Source organism: Arvicola amphibius, chromosome 7, assembly GCF_903992535.2.
Source record: "Arvicola amphibius chromosome 7, mArvAmp1.2, whole genome shotgun sequence".
NCBI lineage: Eukaryota > Metazoa > Chordata > Mammalia > Rodentia > Cricetidae > Arvicola > Arvicola amphibius.
In genome coordinates this window covers 69,600,701-69,621,241 of record NC_052053.1, presented here as the reverse complement: position 1 = coordinate 69,621,241, position 20,541 = coordinate 69,600,701, and the positions used below count along the sequence as shown (strand labels likewise).

The window sequence follows — 20,541 nt, the reverse complement described above, 5'->3', positions numbered from 1 at the left end:
TTTGGTGTTTTGCCAGCATGTAATGCACCAAATGCATCCAGTGCTCTTTATTAGAGTCTGGAAGAGGCATTGGACTCCCTAGAACTAGAGTTAAGCATGGTGGTGAGCTACCATCTGGATGCTGGGAACCAAATCCAGGTCCTCTGCAAGAGCAACATGTACTCTTAACTGCCGGGTCATCTCTCCAGACCAATCTCCTAATCTCTAAAATGTTGACTCCCAGTGGCTCCTACTGAATCTCTAGTGTCCAGTGCGTATCCCTGGACAGGATGCACAGTGGCTGATGAGTGACAATCAGTAGTCTGGAGGAAAATGCACCTTCACAGGTCTATACAGTGAGGCACAGGCTTCCCAGGCTTCCCTCCCGGCACTGCTTTCAGACTCTGCCGCCCCTCTGACCCATCTAAAACAGAACATCAGAACAATCAAATCAAGAGTAAGGGGAGAGAATCAAACTGCATAAACCTGGATGCACCAAGCAGGTTAACTGGTCCCTACACAGTGAGAAAAACCAGAAGCTGGGTGTCAGTACACCTGAGTCTCCCACAGTGTATGCTAAGTCGTCTCCATGAGCAATGGTCTCTGTGAGGTAAAGGGAGAATGTGCAAAAGTCCCTCACTGGGTATGGTGACCAATGAGCACCTCAGGTCACTCTGATTCTAACCAACAGGTGTGATCAACATAAACCATTCCCACTCTGTACCGCTGGACCTGGGGACTGCTTCCATGACATACTCATTTGGCCACAGAAATCTTCATCGATTTCCTTTGCAGACTAACTGCCCAGAAATACCTAGAAAGAAAGCTCCGGAGAAAGCTCTGTTTTGGGGGGATCCAAAGTAAATGAACACTGAGCTTTGATGCAGAGTGCAGTCCTTGGATGCATGGCACCTGAAACCTCCGGGAAACCACCAGAAATATGTTCTGCCTAAGAAAAAAGTCCTCTCAAGGCCCAAATCACTGATTTAAAACACGTACACATGCACACACACACACACGCACACGCACACGCACAGACATTAGTTTTTTGAGGCAGTATTTCTCTGTGTAGCCCTGGCACGTTCTATCACTCTGTAGACCAAGCTGACCTGGAACTCAGAAAGATCCGCCTGCCTCTGCCTCTCTAGTGCTGGGATTAAAGGTGTGCTCCACCACAGCCCAGCCAACTTAAAAATCTTTTTAAATTACATTTGTCTAGGAGTATGTATGGGCATGTGCATACTACAGTGCCTGGAAAGGTCAGAGGACACCTTGAGACATTCTGCTTTCCTGCTTCAAGTATGCAGGCACTAGACTTGAACTCAGTTGCAGCAAGCCTAAGATGCTTCTGCCACTGAGCTGTCTTGCTAGCCCCCAACCTGTGTTTTAATAAGCTTTTGCAAAAAAAAAAAAAAAAAAACAAAAAAAAAAAAAGGTCCCACAAAGATAAACAGGAGAGCTTTATTTCAAGAAATGAATGAATCCTAGAGGCTGGAGAGGCTCGGTGGTTAAGTGGGTGCTTGCTATGCCAGCATCAGGACTGGAGTGTGATCTCAGGCTGTTTGTGCCTGTAAAGATAGGCAGATACTGAGAGCTGGTGACTGGTCAGTAGCAGAAACAGTAAGATTCCAGTTCAATAAGAGACTCCCTCTCAGGGCTGGAGAGATGGCTCAGTTGTTAAGAGCACTGACTGCTCTTCCAAAGGATCCAAGTTCAATTCCCAGCACCCACATGGCAGCTCATAACTGACCTTCAACAGACATATATACAGCCAAAACCCCTCTGTATACTAAATAAATAATTCTAAAAGAGAGAGAGAGACTTCCTCTCAATTCAAGTAATGAAGTCAACCATCTGCTTCTGACCTCCCCATGTATCTGCACACTCACATGCAAACAGAACATACACAGAAATCCTAGCCACACATATTGGTACTTAGTATCCATACAGATGACTCCTGAACCCCAGGTAGCCCTAACTCAGCACAAAGAATCTAATGAAACATATTCTTAGGGGTGTGGCCTGGTAATCCACTGCCCACAGATCATTGGGGATCATGGTTCCCCCACAAGACAGTGGTACCTTCATCTGGGTGGGCAAATCACATTCACAACTGACTAGAAATGAGGAAGAAAGGAGGAGGGCGGACAGTGGTGGCACTCCCTCACAGAGGTGTGCAGATGACTGCCAGCCCAGAAGAAAATAGCAATCCCAGGGTCTCAGGCAGAACAAGCCTTGTGGCCACACAGCTATCACGCCAGGAACCTTGTTCCTGAGACAACAATGCAACATTCTCACTCCTGCAGCCCCAGCATCCGTGTGGGAGAGAAGCCAAGGCTGACTCACATTCTCCACTTCTTCCTCTTTCCAGGAATGGCAGACAGACTGCAGTCAGAACACTGCTTTGCAGGAGGAGGGTACCTCACCTGCATGCTCCTCTTTCCCCAGACACTCCTGCTTCTGCTCTAGGACTCCATAGGACTCCACCAAACCAGACTATTTTGTTCTCAAAAACAAGGTAGTGCACGTCTTTAATCAGCACTCAGTCACAGAGTCAACTGGTTGGATCTCTGTGAGTTTGAGGTCAGCCTGGTCTACAGAGCGAGTTCCAGGACAGCCAGAGCTGTTTGTTACATGGAGTAACCCTGTCTTGAAGAAAACAAAAACAAGGTCCTGACCCCAGACTGCTAGGACTAATAAGTAGCAGGGGCATGGAAAACCCTAATGAAGCGATGTACTTCCAGCAGATGTGGAATGGGGAGGGTTGAGCAGTCATGTCAGAAAAGCAGGAGGCATCCTGCTAGAGCAGCAGTTCTCAACCTGTAGGTCAAACCTTGGGCATAGCTTATCAGATACCCTACGTATCAAACACAATTCATAACAATAGCAAAATTACAGTTATGAAGTAGCAATAAAATAATGTTATGGTGGGGGGGGGTCACCACAACATGAAGAACGGTATTAAGGGGTCTCAGCATTAGGAAGGTTGAGAGGATCAGAGGCTTGAAAGGGAAAAGCATCAGTGGGGTGTTCACTAAGCAGGCACACACATACACACACACACACACACACACATCAAATAGATAAAAGGTAAAGGTAAAGAAAAAAGCAAATTTGCGTACTAATGAAGTGGATGTGCTAGTTTATTTTTGCATAAAGAACTAAATCTTAGCCAAATATTTGATGTCCTGAGACAGAGTATCATTGACATTTCTTTTTTGATGATTGAAATTTCAACTTGATACCTAAGAATGCTACTTTGTTTGTTTGTTTGTTTGAGACAGGCTTTCTCTGTAGCTTTGGAGCTTATCCAGGAACTAGCACTTGTAGACCAGGCTGTCCTTGAACTCACAGAGATCCGCCTGCCTCTGCCTCCCGGGTGCTGGGATTAAAGGCGTGCGCCACCAACGCCCAGCTAAGAATGTTACTTTACATAAATTAAAATAGCATAAATATGTTTAGGGCAATTCAAAAACTGTTGGAAATTCTGTCCTATTCCCAAGCCACAATTCACTACGAAGTTCTTTATGAAATACAAGCAACCCAATTATATCATTATTATGTTATTGTTATTATTATTTTAGATAAAGTTTCTTTGTGTAGCCTGGGGTGCCTGGGAACTACGTAGACCAGGCTGTCCTTGAACTCACAGAGCTCTGCTTCCACCCACACACACACATACACACACACACACACACACACACACACACACACACACCCAGTGCTGAGATTACCACTCAGCCTCTTTTTTTTTTAAAGACACACTCCCTTGTAGTCAAACGGAAGTTTTAAATTTTTTGTTTTGTTTTGTTTTGTTTTTCGAGACAGGGTTTCTCTGTAGCTTTGGAGCCTGTCCTGGAACTAGCTCTTCTAGACCAGGCTGGTCTCGAACTCACAGAGATCCGCCTGCCTCTGCCTCCCGAGTGCTGGGATTAAAGGCGTGCGCCACCACCGCCAGGCTGGAAGTTTTAAATTTTTAAGATTACATTTATTTACTTTCTTGGGGCCTGCTTGTGCTACAGTACATATTTTCATGTGGAACTCAGTTATCTCCCGCTACCGTTGAGGCTGGGAGTCAAACTCTGGCCATCCGTCTTTGCGGGAAGTACCTTTACCTACTGAGCCATCTAACTAGCCAAAAATATCATTAAAAAATAAATAAAATATTCTAGACAAGTGTGATTGTATACACATTCAATCCCAGTACTCATAAGTCAAAGAGGCAGGTGGATCTCTATGAGTTCCAGACTGAGCAGGACTTCATAGTGAGATGCTGTTTCAAAATAAATAAGAAATAAAACATTCAACACATATATACTAACTTGTCACATGATGAATGATGGTAGGAAAATACTAAAAGCCTTTGCCAGAATCAAACCATTGTTTCTATAAGAGCAGTAAGTTTGTATTTACTGTAAAAATACTGCTCCTCATAACTCACGATGCTTTTAAATCTGGGCAGAGGTGACTCAGGAAGCTTTTGTTGGCATTGCATGGTGTGACAGCGTGTGAGAGAATGTGCATATGTCAAGTTCGGAACCAAGGCTGCAATGAAGATATGCACTGCGCCAAGGGCAAGTGTTGTAGAAACACTTCCAGGTCACTACACATTGGATTTTGAATTCATTTTTGGTCATTTAGTGATCAGTGCCTTTTATTGTTGCCAAACTCTTCGTGCTCTTCACGCTGTTATGCTTGACATAACATGGGGGCTTAAAAAGCTGTGGTTTAGGGAACCGGCCCTTAAGGCAATCAAGGCAGAGTACTTACCAGATACTACTCACTCCCTTCTGGCATTTCTGGCCGCCTGTTCTTCTCTGTGCACACTGAGATGACAGGCTAGTGTGTCAAAAGGAAAATGATGCTCGAGCCCTCGAGCTCCTCCTCAAGCAAGAGCCAGCAACTGAAGTAACTGTGCAGCCTTAAAAGCTGAGAGACGGAGGTCATAAAGGGGGGTGGAGCAGCTCACCAATCAGATGGCCCTTCAAAGCTGGCTCTACCTTAGTCCCCTCAATGGCTTACTACTCAGAAATACAAAGTTCTAGTCCAGGAAGAGTTGACTGTAGCTCAGGGAACTAATTCTGACTGACCAGACGCAGAGACACCAATGTCTAAACAATCAGCCAGTCAGTTTGCTCATTTACTTCTTCGGCAACTATTCATGTCAGCTACCTGCTGCCAAAATGCACAACCCCTGGACAAGGATTTCATAAGCACCAAGTGTACATTATTTAACAAACTGTGAGTACCTGACTAAGGAAATAACAGCCAAATGAGGTGGGGACGGAAATGGCAGGGGAAATTATGCAATAAGCTTGGCGTCAAACAAGCTGGAGTTCAAAAGCTGTCCACCATGTATTAAAGAGCTGTCACCGCTTATAAAGCATGTGTACAACAACACCTCCTTACCAGATCATTAGTCGATTAAGTGGAGTTACCTATAGACTACCTAGTTATATCTTTGTATTTAATTGTGAGGAGTATGCCATATCCTGACCCAGGAGGCTATGGGATCCCACAGAACTAGTACAAAAGCTACTTCTGCAAACTACTGGGAATACAGTCTTGGAAAAGCAGCTTCATTCCCCCCACACTCCAATTTTCTCATTTGTAAAATGGTAATAAAAAGTCTTCAATGTATTCAAAGTCTAATCAAAGTTATAGGACATGATAAGCATTTGATAAATGGTGTCAAGAGTACTTTTTAGCTGGGTGTCCTCATTGCCTATCTGTAATTCCCCTACCAGGAAAGTTGAGGCAGAGAGTCTAGGGTCACTGGGTTATATGGTGAGAGGGCACAAAACTTAAGAGTTGTCCATAACAACATAGTAGTGTAGACACTAAAAACTAAAGTTAAAAATAGTGCAAGCTTTTTGCTTTTTGAGACAGGGTTTCTCTGTGCAGCCTTGGCTGTCCTAGAACTCGCGCTGTAGACCAGGATGGCCTCCAACTCACAGAACTCCATTTGCCTCTGTCTTCCCAATGCTGGATTTAAAGGCATGTGTCACGACTTCCCGGTAGTACAAACTTTTTTATTTTTATTTATTTACTTGTTTATATGGCTGTCCTAGAACTCATAATGTAGACTAGACTAGCCTCTAACAGAGATCTATCTACTTCTGACTCAAGAGTGCTAGGACTAAAGGTGTCAGCATGTGAGGCCAATAAAAGTTGGGGTTTTTTTTGTTTTTAGTTTTTAGTTTTTTTTTTTTTAATTACACATCAGGCCATCAAACATACAGAAAAAGACTACTTTGTATAGTGTTATCAAAAATACTTTTCTGAGGCAAGCCTCTTACCTCAGATTAGTTTCACATCCTTATTTTCGGAGAGTTTCTAAAATAATGCCATTTGAGTGCAGCCAAGCACAAACTCAAATCTGTTTCGATACTGCTAAGTCATGATCTATAAAGCACTGTCTGGGATCTATCTTTCTACTTTAACGATGGGGTACGAAGCAGTATGTATTTGGTTTAAAACTGTACAACAACAAAAAAACCTGTACAGCCACGTACTGAGAAATAAAAGCTCCTACAGAAAATGGCACACATCTTTCATTCCTGAATTGTGTCTTTATTCTGCTCCAATGACACTGTCAATTTCTAACGGGCTATATAGGCCCTATAAGGTCATAGGAAAATAACCTTGGTTTTGGGGAAAAAAATAGATCTTTCAATTTTAACCCCTCTTCTATAACACTATTGTTTCTCCCCATTCAGGAAACCACGCAGCTGCTAAGCCAGGCTGCTGCTCTCAGAAGTGTCAAGAAGTTCTAACAAGGCTCTGGTCAATCTCAGGTATTTCTATATGGTTTTAATTAAGACTCTGGTGTGATTGTAAGTCTCAACAGAAACTTTTACCAAAAACCGAAGTTTGTAAATATTGGGGGAGAACCTACAGAACAAAAAAGTCGGGGCATTTCTCCCCCCCCCCCCCCACTCCCAACATAAATTGTTAGTAAGTACAGCCTGTGGCCTCATCAGGTACACCTGCCCGGGGCCACGGCTCACCAGCCAGGAATCGACTTTCCAAGCTGGGTTGGGCTGGACAGACTGGCCCTACGTGGCAGCTGAGCACCGGGGAAGGGATGGTCAAACTCCGAGGCACAGCCAGACCTTCCTGGGGTCGAAACCACAACACGACGCACTTTCGGGGGTCCAAGTTACAACGTTTCCCACATTTCCATCGTGGGAAAGCCCAGAGCCACGAACGCGGAGGAGTCAAGCGGCCTTGCTTCCTGAGCTCGGAGGCACCAAACGGGATGACAGACCCAGGCCAGGTAGTGGGGAGGAGACAGCCGGAGCTGGACTCTGTGGGGCGCTTGGCGCGGTCAGAGCGAGCATTGAGATCCCGCGTGGCCCGAAGCCAAGCACCGCCGCGGCACAGACCGGCCCCGCCCCGCGGGCGCACTAGGCAACCGCCATATTGCCTGGGCGCCCAAACTCACAGCGGAACACAGCTATCGCGAGACCGTGAAGGCATCTGGGAAGGACAGAGGGGGGAAGGGAGGGAAAGGAAACAGGGGTAAGCGAGAGGCGGGCCGAGCCCACGAGTGAAGCCCCAGGAAGTGGAGGGCGGGGAAAGGTGCGATTGACGCGCCTGCAAGCCAATGGCAAACGAACTCGGGTGGGCCTGCGGCCAATGAACAGTTGCGGCCCGTTGCAGGGGGAGGGACCCGGGGCCGAAGGTAGCTTGAGCGCGGCGGCGGCGTTGTTCAGTCAGAGCGAGAACATTCCAGAGGTGAGTCCGCGGGGGGCGGTGGCCCGTGCCCCTGCCCAGCGCTCCCGCCCCTCCACCCCCGGGCCGCCGGCGGGGGCAGGCCGCCTGTGGCTCACAGCCGTGTCCCCGCCAGGTCGCCAGGCTCGGCGCTGCTGGTGTGGACGCGGACGTCGCTGGGACAGCCCCTCCCGCTGCTCGGCGGCGGCACCTGCCCAGCCGCCCCTCCGCTCGCCGCCCGCCCCGCCACTCCGGACCCGGTTTCCAGCGCCTCTTCCTCCCAGTCCCGGGCGAGCCGCGTTGGGTTTATGTCTTTATTTGACGAAAACGGTGAGTCGCGGGCGGCGGGCCATGGCGGCGGCAAGATGGCGGCGCGGCCGCGTGACCCGCCGCGCGTGTGGCGCAGTTTGGGGGGGGGGCCGGTGTGTGCGGGAGCGCGCGCGAGGGAGCGCGCGTGCCGGCGCCGGGCTGAGTCAGGGCCGGGGCGCGTTTGTGACTCACGGAGACCGCGCCTCCGCCCCGCCGGAAGCCGGTGGCCGGGCGCTCGCTGTCGCGTAGCCATGGGGACGAGGGCGAAGGTCGGCCGTGCGCCGAGGGAGCGAGCGAAGGGCGCGGCTGCGGCCGCGGTCCGCGTGCTCCGACGGAGCCAATGGCTCCTGACCTGGCCGCGCCGCCCTGAAGTCGGCCGGAGTCGCCGAAGCCGCGGCTTAGCGGTTGGCAGGGCCGGCGCGACGGTTCCCGTTTTCCAACGATGGCAGCCGGGGGAGGCGCGATGGGAGTTGTCCGCTCCCAGGCGTGAGCTGGGGGAGGAGAGGGCCCGGACCCCCTTCTCGACAGTTAAGCACGGTCGCTCGCCGGTGGTCTCTGGTGACAAACTCCCTGCAGCCGAGGGAGAGGGTTTGTGTTTGTGCAGTTTCCTTCCTTCGCGCATTTCCCTGCCCCAGTCCCAGCTCTTGTCAAGATGGTGGCCTCCCAGGTTCCTCGAGTTGAGCTCGGTTAGACGAGGGTGTCAGCTCTTCTCCCACGTGAACTCGGGCTCTGTAGGCCAGGGGTGCTAACTGGGCGGAGTGCTCTGGGACAAGAAATTCCCCCGACGGCAGTGGTACTGAACCTGTGGGATGTTTGTGTTCTCTGCTTGTCTCTTCCAGAGCTGTTGCGCAGCCATTGGTACCTGTATTGGGGAAACATAGCATACAAGCAAGAAGCTTACAGCCTCAGTGGCGAAAATTTTTTCATGTCAGAGACCGAGAACTCTTGCAGTCGTTTATGTCATCCCTTCTTCTCCAGACAGAAGATACCAAAAAGTTGCAATCAAAGATCTGTTCATCTTATTGATAAAGTCACTAATAAGCCAAAATGTCTGTCAACGTCAACCGCAGCGTGTCAGACCAGTTCTATCGCTACAAGATGCCCCGTCTGATTGCCAAGGTATACTGATCTTCATTTTAGTGGGAAGTTGGTCCATGCGTTCGTTCTTCATAGGATTTAAAAGATTGCTTGTTACAGGGAAGACAGTGCAAAATTGAAATTTTTATTTCCTTTAGGTTGAGGGCAAAGGAAATGGAATCAAGACAGTTATAGTCAACATGGTTGACGTTGCAAAGGCGCTTAATCGGCCTCCAACGTGTAAGTAAACCTTGGAGAAGCCTGAAAAGGTATATTATGGATATAGTCTTGACAGTGTTTGAGCTGTATGCATTTTTCTCGGTCATGTGTTAGCAAATGTGGAACTTTGCACCTACTTGATTGGGTGTCATTAAACAACCCTGGCTGTATGTCAGTGGCCCTGTAATTTTTAGGAAGGGTGAGTTTTGCGTAGATTTTTGTGTGAAGCCAGTGATTTAGGTAACTAAAATGAAACGTCTTGTCTTCCTATAGATCCTACCAAATATTTTGGTTGTGAGCTGGGAGCACAGACCCAGTTTGATGTTAAGAATGACCGCTACATTGTCAATGGATCTCATGAGGCGAATAAGCTGCAAGACATGTTGGATGGATTCATTAAAAAATTTGTTCTTTGTCCTGAGTGTGAAAATCCTGAAACAGATCTGGTGAGCGAGTGCCTTTAAGGTCTTCGTTAGTTATGTGTGTGTTCTTCTAGTGCTATGTGATTACCAGACTTGTTAGAAAATAACATTTTGTTAAAATTAGGCTACCATGAAGAAAATTGGTGTTAAACTAGAGTTTTAGATGTTTTATAACGTTACATAGTTTGTGTCTTTCACTATACATGACACTTGTTTTTACTTTTCTTGGCAGCATGTCAATCCAAAGAAGCAAACAATAGGTAATTCTTGTAAAGCCTGTGGGTACCGAGGCATGCTTGACACACATCATAAACTCTGTACATTCATTCTCAAAAACCCACCTGGTAAGTCTTTTTAGCAAGTTGACAGTTGGAATATAAGATGGAAGGCTTTTATTATAGTATAAGTATATACAGTATAGGAACTTCAGTCTTTGGACTTTGACTTTTTTGTTTTGTTTGTTTTTTGAGACAGGGTTTCTTTGTATGTCCCTTGCTGTCCTCTAACCCACTTTGTAAACCAGACAGGCCTCAAACTCTTGATATCTTCCTGCTTCTGGCTCAGGATTTAGAGAATTTAACTGTCTATAAGATATTATTGAAAAATGTGTTTATGTAACAGTAAAAGTGAAAAGGATGCCAAACTGTACCATCCTGTAGATTTATAAAATAGATTATAATGGAAACGCATCAAAAGATCTACTGTTCTGGAAACAAGGCTTGTCTCATTAAGCTACAGTGGCTTAGAGTATTGCAAGCAACACTCTGGCAGATGAACACAACTATCTGACACAATTTGAGCTTGCTATAGCAAAATAGTCTAACCTATTCCGGTGTTCTCTTTACCATGAGACAAGCCGTTATATAGACTCAAACAAACTATTTTACATTGTTGAATGGTCAGGTTTTTGTGTGCATGTATGACCGTAGCACATGAGTACAATGCCCTAGAGGCCAGAAGAAGGCATTGATCCTGGAGCTGGAGTTTCGGGTGGGTCTGAAACACTGTGTGGGTGCTGGGAATCAAACTTAAGTCTCTGCACCACTGTGCCATCTCTCCAGCCCTCCCTTCAGATTGCTAAGTTTTGTTGTGTTGATTTTACTGAGGAAAGTTGTGATAGAGGGTAGGATTTAAATCTGGTAGTCAGTGGTACTATAGGACTAAGTTGACTTTTGTTTCCCTGTAGAGAATAGTGACAGTGGTACAGGAAAGAAAGAAAAGGAAAAGAAAAATAGAAAGGGCAAGGACAAGGAAAATGGCTCTGTATCCAGCAGTGAAACACCACCACCTCCACCACCAAATGAAATCAGTCCTCCTCCACACGCCGAGGTGAGTGTAGGCCACTTAAACTTGTGTTGAAAACATGCTGTTTGGCCTGGCGGTGGTGGCGCACGCCTTTAATCCCAGCACTCGGGAGGCAGAGGCAGGCGGATCTCTGTGAGTTCGAGACCAGCCTGGTCTACAAGAGCTAGTTCCAGGACAGGCTCCAAAGCCACAGAGAAACCCTGTCTCGAAAAACCAAAAAAAAAAAAAAAAAAAAAAAAAGAACATGCTGTTTGGTTGAAATAAACAAAAAGCTTGAATTTAGTAACGTAGTGCACTGTTTTTAAGACTTATAATATTGGTACTTGAGTTGAGCTAAACTGAATATCTTTTGAACCTGCAGGGTTTTTCCCTGATTAGCATTTTTATTGTTGTTGTTTACAGTAATGTGAAAGATAGAGTTTCTGGGCTGATAAAATATGGTCCGTGGCAAAGGTGCTTGCTTGATCCTGTCAATGTGACTAATACCACTATTTAAAGGTCTTTGGTTTTGTTTAACCAGGAAGAGGAAGAGGATGATGATTGGGGGGAGGATACAACTGAGGAGGCTCAGAGGCGCAGAATGGATGAAATCAGTGACCATGCAAAAGTTCTGACACTCAGTGACGATTTGGAAAGAACTGTAGAAGAGCGTGTTAACATCCTGTTTGATTTTGTTAAGGTAAATTTGTTTGATTTACAAATACACACATCACATAGCCTTTGGCCTTTCAAATGTTGTGTTTATAATTGGTTAACTTTTTTTTTGATATCTTTGGGTTTTGATTTTGTATGTGTGTGTTTGGTTTTTCGAGACAGGGTTTCTGTGTGTTACCATACACTTCCTTTTGTTTTTTTTTCTTGTTTTGGTTGTGGGTTTTTTTTGTTTGTTTGTTTTAATTTGTGTGTGGTTTTGCTTGTTTGTTTTTAATGGGCAGTGGTTTGGTCTTTCCTACCTCCCCCATATATGGTTTCTCCATGTGTGGTATTGGCTCTCCTGTAATTTGCTCTGTAGACCAGGCTAGCCTCGAACTCAGATCCACCTGCCTTTGCCTCCCAAGTGCTGGGATTAAAGGCGTGTGCTACTACCAGTCAGCCCTTTGTGCATGTGTTTTTTTTTTTTTTTTATTTTTTTTTTTTTGTTTTTTTTTTTTTTTTTTTTTTTTTTTTTTTTTTTTTCGAGACAGGGTTTCTCTGTTGCATGTGTGTTTTTAATGATTTTTTTTTTTATTTAATATGTAGTGGTGTTTTGCCTGTATATATACTCAGTATGAGGGTGTTGGAGCCCCTGCAACTGGAGTAACAGATAGTTCTGAGCCACCATTTGGGTGCTAGAAATTGAACCCACGTCCTCAAGAGCAGCCAGTGCTCTTAATCACTGAGCCATCCACCACCCCACACCATGGCTTGTATTGTTTTTCTTCTTTAAGAAACATACTAAAGGAAATACAGTGCGTATACTTGCATAAATTGGGTAGAAATCCTGGAGGAGGAAGATTGTTCTCTCTAGTATAGCAAAAAAGAAATCCCTATACTTAATTGAATTGCTTTTTTTATTTCCAGAAAAAGAAAGAAGAGGGCATTATTGATTCATCTGATAAAGAAATTGTTGCTGAGGCAGAAAGACTGGATGTAAAAGCCATGGGTCCTCTCGTTTTGACTGAAGTTCTCTTTAATGAGAAGATAAGAGAGCAGATCAAGAAATACAGGCGCCATTTCTTAAGAGTAAGAGACCTTTTGGGGTTTTAAGTCAAGATTGTGGCCTTAGACTGTGACTTTAGATCGCTTCAGCCCACTATATGGTCATCCTGAAAGTAGGTGTGGGAGCACCTGCAAATGGTAAGAGTATCTGTGCATGACCTTTTCTAAGCCACTGTTACGTGTGCAATGCATTTAGAAAATGAATGTTTAATTACTGAATTATCTTAGAGCAGGGATGATTGTTGATGCTGTCTACTTGCAGTTTTGTCATAACAACAAAAAGGCTCAGCGGTACCTTCTTCATGGTTTGGAATGTGTGGTAGCAATGCATCAAGCTCAGCTGCTCTCCAAGATTCCACATATCTTGAAGGAGATGTATGATGCAGACCTTTTAGAAGAAGAGGTTATCATCAGCTGGTCGGAAAAGGTGGGGGAGCCCTTGTGAAGTTTCAGAAGCATCAAAACAGCTGGTGGGGGGTGGGTTATGAAGAAGTAATCTTCAGACTCTTGTCTACATTGTTGAATTCCTATGTTAATCTGATGGAATTTTTGAGTTAAGGCAGCAGGAATTGTTTAGTATGTATATACTGTTGAAAATTAGGGTATGACCCAGTCCCTTTAAATAGCTTATTGTTCAACTAATTAAAAGAATATTTTCAAGTCTTCACTGAGAAAATTTTTGAACTTTTTTAGGCCTCTAAGAAATATGTCTCAAAAGAACTTGCCAAAGAGATTCGTGTCAAAGCAGAACCATTTATTAAATGGTTGAAGGAAGCAGAGGAAGAATCTTCTGGTGGTGAGGAAGAAGATGAAGATGAAAATATTGAGGTAAAAGCTAGGGAACATTACTTGGTTGCCAATCAATGTTGGAGGGTTTTGTTTTTTTTTTTTTTTTTTTGTTTTTTGTTTTTAATGTTTCCCTTTCTTTATATAGCCCTCCCTGGTTAGCCTCAAATTGATTAAAGTGTAGTTCCAAATTTCAGATTAAAGATAAAGTCTAATCAGCTATAATCTATTAAAATAAATACAGAGAGACATGGCACATACCTTTAATCCTAGCACTCAGAAGGCAGAGGATCTCCTGAGTTCCAAGACAGCTAGAGGCTATGCTAAGAAACCCTGTCTCAAAACTCCAAAATGGAAAAGGAAATGCCATGAATCTGAAGGGGTTTTTTGGGAAAGTAAGGAAAGGGAAAATACTGTCATAACCTCAAAAAAATTAAAAACCAATGCTAGAACTAGGGATGGTTACTCTGTCTGTTTAATTGATGAAATGATTTATCTTATCAGGTGGTATATTCGAAGACTGCCAGTGTACCAAAAGTTGAAACTGTGAAGTCTGACAACAAGGATGACGACATTGATATTGATGCCATTTAAAAGGATGGATACAACTTAGCTTAACAGTATAATGCTGCAAATTTTTCTCCATTATCAGCCAGAAGTGCAACATGTATGTGCAAAAGCTAAAATGGCTTAACATCATGCTACACTTGATACTAAAAAGCTATTACTGTGAGTGGTCTATAATTAAGCCCAATGAGACATCTAGGGAGTCCATACATAACAGTGAACAGTTGTAGTTTGCTTATTTATAGCATGTTTCTTTTGGAAAAACTAGTGGTGGACACATTTGGATCACATTTATACAGTTATAAAAAATAAAGATTTGATTTTGGTCATTCTTCAGACTTTGGCTCTGAATGGCTTATACTGACGTGATTGGCTATCTTTTAGGATGTTACACTGTTTATTAAGGTCCTTGAGCCTGGTAGATAGTAGGTGCTGAAACTTGCAGAATGTAAACAATTGTAATGATCTTACTCAGCCAATAAGAAATGGAGTGTTTTAAAAGTTGTATCTCCAGTCCCCATCTGTTAAGATTGGCAACTGACAATTTTCGTCATCCTAAGGGAGGCTGATGAATAAATGACAGTATGATATCTTCATGAGAAGTAAAGACCTGCGTGTCCTATGGTTTTAAGAGCAAATTTTGAAATTTGGAGTTGTGGTTTTTCAGTTTGTGTACACTCACCCCAAATTGTAATTTTTGGAGTCATGTGCATTGCACGTTGGATGAGTCAGGGAAATAATTAACAAGTATTTTGTGTGTTATTTAGTGGTTGCTTTGTACTGAGAGAAAAACTTTGAGGTGTGATTAAATCGTAAACTCTGATTCTATTTGGGAGAAACAGGAAAAGGTGCACTTATCTCTAGCTAAAACAGCATAATTTTTCAGCTTTTACCCTTAAATTATAATTTCAAGATGTTTAGACATACTGTATCTTGTGTTTGATGTGTTCTCCCCTTGCCCCCAATATTATGGCTTATTCAATGCCTTTTAATTTGGATATAATAGCTTGTACTTTAGATTTTGGTTGCTGTCTTGCCAAAATAAGTGTTGCTGTGTTTCAAGCTTGATCCCCCTTCCCCTAATTGTCTTATTTAAAGAGAAAGTTAAAATGATACTTCTGAGTCAGAGCCTGTATTTTGGTGTAAGACTTGGGATATTTTTTACTTCATGTTGATATAGCTGGGCACTTGAGAGTGGGTACAGTTGCTAGGGCCTGACACCAGCCTGTTCAGAGCCTTGAACTACAGACACACAAGTGAATTCCTTACCCACTATCTGGTGTAAATTCCATCTGGGTTCCTGATTGTGTTTTGCATACTCGTCTTCAACATTAAAAACTAGTTAGCATATACCTCCACAAGTGCATTCTGGGAGCTAACCCATGTGGTTAATTTGTGTGGCATACTAGCTTATAACATTATTTAGATTTTACCTTGTGTCATCCATCTCACAGATTAAAAACTTTAATAAATGTAAAATTTTTGCATTGAAGTGATAAAAATAATTTGGTAAAATTAAAACCTTGAGTCTGCTGAGCTTGGAAAGGTAGCCATACACCTGGAATGAATATTAACAAGGAAATGTGCAGTGTCACACCAAAGAAGCATTTGCAAACTCCTATGTTTCAGATTCATTGTTGCATGGCCTCCCATTCATTTGTTATCATTTTCTGAGATTGTCAAGTAGATCAGCACATTCAGCCTCAGGCTGTTACAGTTAGGTCTTCAATACTGGGAAGGATCTTGGGCTTCAGCCACTGTTCTGTCAGGTGCCAAACCAGTGGGATTCAAATTCACACAATCTGGGTTCATTGCTCTATTGAGGTGTCCTAAAAAGTTTCCTGTTTCAAACAGCTACATTACTTGATTAAAACAATGTTAAAATTAAATTTTGTCTCTGCTTTAATACTAAAAAAATGTTAATCCATGTTTTCATTTTGATTTTAAAAATCACTGAAAGCTATCCAGTATTATAGTCCATGCTTTGGATTTGAATCTTGTATTCTGTGGAGAGTATGTCAGCCCTATGTGTGAAAACAGGTTGATCGTTTTATAAAAATCTTCAATACCATGTTAACTAGGGAATTCAAGCTCTGCTAATTCTAGCCTGTCCTCAAACTATCTTCCCCTTGGTTCCTTGTACATTTTACTAAGGCCTAGGGTGTGGGGACTGAAACTGACCTTAATCTCTTTTGCTTTGACCTCCCAAGTGTAAAGATTAAGACAGGCACGTGTAGCCTGGCGGTGGTGGCGCACGCCTTTAATCCCAGCACTCGGGAGGCAGAGGCAGGCAGATCTCTGTGAGTTCGAGACCAGCTTGGTCTACAAGAGCTAGTTCCAGGACAGGCTCCAAAGCCACAGAGAAACCCTGTCTCAAAAAAAAAAAAAGAGCTAGATCCAGGACAGGCTCTAAAGCTGCAGAGAAACCCTGTCTTGAAAAAAAACAAAACAAAAAAAGGCATGAGTGTTACCATGCCCACCCTCAGACTCTGCATGGGCATGTGTGCCATGTTACACAAACGGAGACCAGGGTATGACTTATGGAAGTCTCTTCATGTGAGTCCCAGAGGTCCAACTCTAGTTGGACTAGGCAGCTGACTCGGCTACCTCATCAGCTTCTCGTATTAGTAACTTCTACTGAGATGGAATAGCATAGGTAAGAGTTTTCATTACCCTTTGGCATCAGAATCTACTTTGAAGTCTTTTAAACTTGGAGCTAATGCCCACCCATGGTAGTGATTTAGACTTTTTGACCCAAGCAAGAATAGTTCTTTTACAAGAGCCTATTTTTCTGTGCATTATGGCTGGACGTAGTTAGGGCCTGGCCTTGTCCAATGCCAGTTGGTAAGGTGTCTTGTGACCCCTTACCCAAAGAATATTAGGCCTTAAGCCTAACCCACAACAGGGCCAGTGTTCTTTTTCTGATGCATAACCCATGTGCACCCCTTGAAGCTGAGCTGGAGTGGCGTGGTGTGCATACATAAATGTAGGTAAAACACCCATATACCTAAAAGTAAATCCATGGCCAGCTGTGGTGGCAGACCAGCCTGATCTATGTGGTGCATTCCCGGACAGCTTGTAACTGAGGTTCAGGGGATTTGATGCCCTTTGGCCTCCATGGGCAGTATACTCCTGTGTACAAACCCATTCACAAATAATTTTTTAAATTTCAGTCAGGTATGATGCATGCCTTTAATCTCAACACTTGGCAGAAACAGGCAGATTTCTTGAGATTGGGGCCCAACTGTTCTACAGGGCAGTGAAATTCTTTATTCTTTTTTTTTTTGTTTGTTTGTTAAATTTCTTTTTTTTTTCTCATGGTTTATTTTTTTTTATATTTTAAAATTTCCATCTCCTTCCCTCCTCCTCCCCCTTCCCTCCCCTCCCCTTCACCCATACCTCCCCTCCCTCCCTCTCAAGGCCAAGGAGCCATCAGGGTTCCCCACTCTATGCTAAGACCAGGGTCCTCCCAACTCCCCCCTGGTCCAGGAAGGTGATCGACCAAGCTGAGAAGGCTCCCACAGAGCCCGTCCATGAAGAACAATCAGAGCCCAGAGCCATTGTCCTTTGCTTCTCAGTCAGCCCCCGCTGTTGGCCACATTCAGAGAGACGGGTTTGGTCGCATGATCCATCAGTCCCATTCCAACTGGAGTTGGTGATCTCCCATTAGTTCTGTCCCACCGTCTCCATGAGTGAACGCACCCCTCTCGTTCCTGACTTTCTCCCTCATGTTCTCGCTCCTTCTCCTCATCAGGACCTTGGGAGCTCAGTCCAGTGCTCCAATGTGGGGCTCAGTCACCTTCCCCATCTGTCGCCAGCTGGAGGTTCCCTCACGGTCCTGACTTTCTTTCTCATGTTCTCTCTCCTTCTGCTCCTCATCAGGACCTTGGGAGCTCAGTCCGGTGCTCCAATGTGGGGCTCTGTCATTTTCTTCATCTATCCAGTGAAATTCTTTAAAAGAGGAAAAAAATTTCAGTCATGGTGATGTGCTGATGAGTCTCTTAGAAGTTTAAAGCCAGAGTGTAGTCTACATTGATCCTGTCTAAATTTTTTTTTAAAAGCATTTAATTTTATGTGCTTGGCAGTCTGGAACTGGAGTTAAAGAGATAGGTGTGAGCTGCCATATGGGTCCTGGGAACTGAACCCTGGTCCTCTGGAAGAGCAGCCAGTGCTCTCAACCACTGAGCCATCTCTCTAGCCCCTCAATTTATTTATATATATATATATATATATATATATATATATATATATTATATATAATATATATGTTGAGTACGTGCAGGTGTCTGCTGTGAACATTGACTGCTTCAGCTTCAAGCTACATTCTACAGAGAATTGCCTCTGCAGAACAGTGGCTATGACTAACAGAGGATAGGGGTGCACATAAGTCCACTCAGCCTCAAGCTGGGACTAACTAAAATTGTCTTCAGCCTTTGTGAAGGCTATTCTTGGTTGTCAACTTGACTACACCCAGTCTTTACTAAAAACTGAGTAGCTGTGTATACATGAGGTGTTCAGTATTTATTTTTTTTTTTTGGAGGTGGTTTCTCCGTGTAACTTTGGAGCCTGTCCTGGAACTCGCTCTGAAGACCAGGCTGCTGGCCTTAGAAACGCAGGAGATCCACCTGCCTCTGCCTCCTGAGTGCTAGGATTAAAGATGTGTGCCACCATCGCTTGGTGAGATTTTTTTTTCTTAGCTTTTTTTTGGGGGGAGGGGGTGCGGGGTCCAGACAGGGTTTTTCTGTGTGGCTTTGGAGCCAGTCCTTCCACTAACTCCATAGACCAGACTGGCCTTGAATTTACTGAGATCTGTGAATCTCAAGTGCTGGGATTAAAGGTGTGCACCACCACCACCCAGTTTTTTTTTGTTTGTTTGTTTTTGTTTTCCAAAATTATGTATAGTGTTCTGCCTGCACACCAGAGGGCACCAGATCTCATTATAGATGTGAGCCATGATGTGGTTGCTGAGAATCAAATTCAGGACCACTGGAAAAGCAACCTGTGCTCTTAATATCTGAGCCATCTCTCCAGCCCCGGTATTTTTTTCTTAATTAAATCATTTTAAGTGGTGGGAAGACCCACTTCTCACCCAGATCTTTTGAGGTGGGAAAATCTACTTTTAATCTGGGCTGCATCTGCTGGCAGCCTATATAAAGGACAGAAGAAAGAAAGCTTGCTCTTTTTGCTGCTTGCTCACACTGGCAAGTACTTCATTGACATTAGAGCCTCCTTCAGGATTCTGGCATATCTGAAGAGATACAGCCAGTCTTGTGGCCTAAACAGCTACTGTATTCTTGGATCTTCTGTTAGTAGATAACCAATTGTTGGATTAACTGGACCACAGCCTGTAAACCACTCTAATAAATTCCCTTTAAGCCAGTGGAGGTGGGGAGTGTTGCACAGTTTTAATGCTGGGAGGCAGAGGTGGGTGGATCTCTTGAGCTTGAAGCCAGCGGGTCTACACAACTAGTTTCAGGAAAGCCAGGGCTACCTGTTTCAAAAGAAACACTGTTTCAAAACTAAGTAAGTAATCCCCTTTATACACACACTCATTCTATAAACTGTTCCTCTAGAGAACCCTAATATAGCCCTCCTCCCTCACAGCTCTGTTTACATCCTCTCCTGGACCCCACCCTGCTTCTGTCCTGAGTGCCATATAATGATTCCCTGCTTGCAGGCGCTAGGACTTCAGAAGTGGTCTAGAGAAGCAGTGGCAGGTGGACAGTTGACAGCCCCTGAGGTGAGGAATGGGGCAGTTACCACACTGCTCACCCATAGTTCCCTGGGAGAAGGCACCAGTATCCCCTCATTGTCTTCAGAGCTGTGCTGCACTAACGTAATGTGTCCCTTGGTTGGAGCTGTTGAGCAGGTGAGAAGACGCCATCAGGTGTTCTCAGGAACATCCATGTTCACCGGTCAAATCATCTGAGGCCTGCTGAATTAAAGGTAAATTATTGTACCTGGCAACTCCTACCACTAGGAGGAAGTACAGCGCTGCTTCCTGGGCCTAATCAGTGTTTGGAGGTAGCAGATTCGGCACTTGGGAAGGAAGATCCAATCCTACTGAGTGCCTGAGTTCGAGGCCAGCCTGGTCTGAAGATCGAGTTCCAGGACAGTCGAAGTCGAGGCTACACAGAAAAAAAAGGAGAGACTCAAGTTAGCAGCTACCCCATCTGCTGTCCTTGTGATATCCTGTACCATCTAGAAAGCGCTTGCTCTCTGCTTTCGTCAGGCTTTTGAACTTCCTCGCTTCCACAGTCAGGGTCTAATATAACCTAGCCTCAAGTACTGGAATTCTAGGCTGTCACCATACCTATCTTAACACACTACTTTTTACTGTGGGGAAGTCAGAGTGCATTCTTGCTTCTACTACATGGGTCCCAGGAATTTAATCAGGCTGAGCCATCTTGTTAACCCTATTCCTAATGGAATATCAACATTAGATTTATTGATATAGTAATGA

General features: G+C 44.3%; 1 protein-coding gene and 1 non-coding gene across 2 annotated transcripts; both read left to right on the top strand.

Moving 5' to 3' along the window:
- The first annotated feature begins 7,638 nt into the window (after positions 1-7,638).
- On the top strand, positions 7,639-15,967 carry Eif5 (eukaryotic translation initiation factor 5). The gene is made up of 12 exons (XM_038337601.1): positions 7,639-7,719; positions 7,832-8,025; positions 8,844-9,123; positions 9,240-9,321; positions 9,574-9,746; positions 9,955-10,066; positions 10,909-11,051; positions 11,548-11,706; positions 12,588-12,749; positions 12,988-13,152; positions 13,419-13,553; positions 14,016-15,967. Exons 3-12 carry the CDS (start codon positions 9,052-9,054, stop codon positions 14,103-14,105), a joined length of 1,293 nt encoding a protein of 430 aa, XP_038193529.1. The 5' UTR covers positions 7,639-7,719; positions 7,832-8,025; positions 8,844-9,051; the 3' UTR covers positions 14,106-15,967.
- On the top strand, positions 10,477-10,600 carry LOC119820125. Its single transcript, XR_005286394.1, has one exon. It is a non-coding gene; the product is annotated as a small nucleolar RNA SNORA28 (small nucleolar RNA).
- Positions 15,968-20,541: the final 4,574 nt, after the last annotated feature.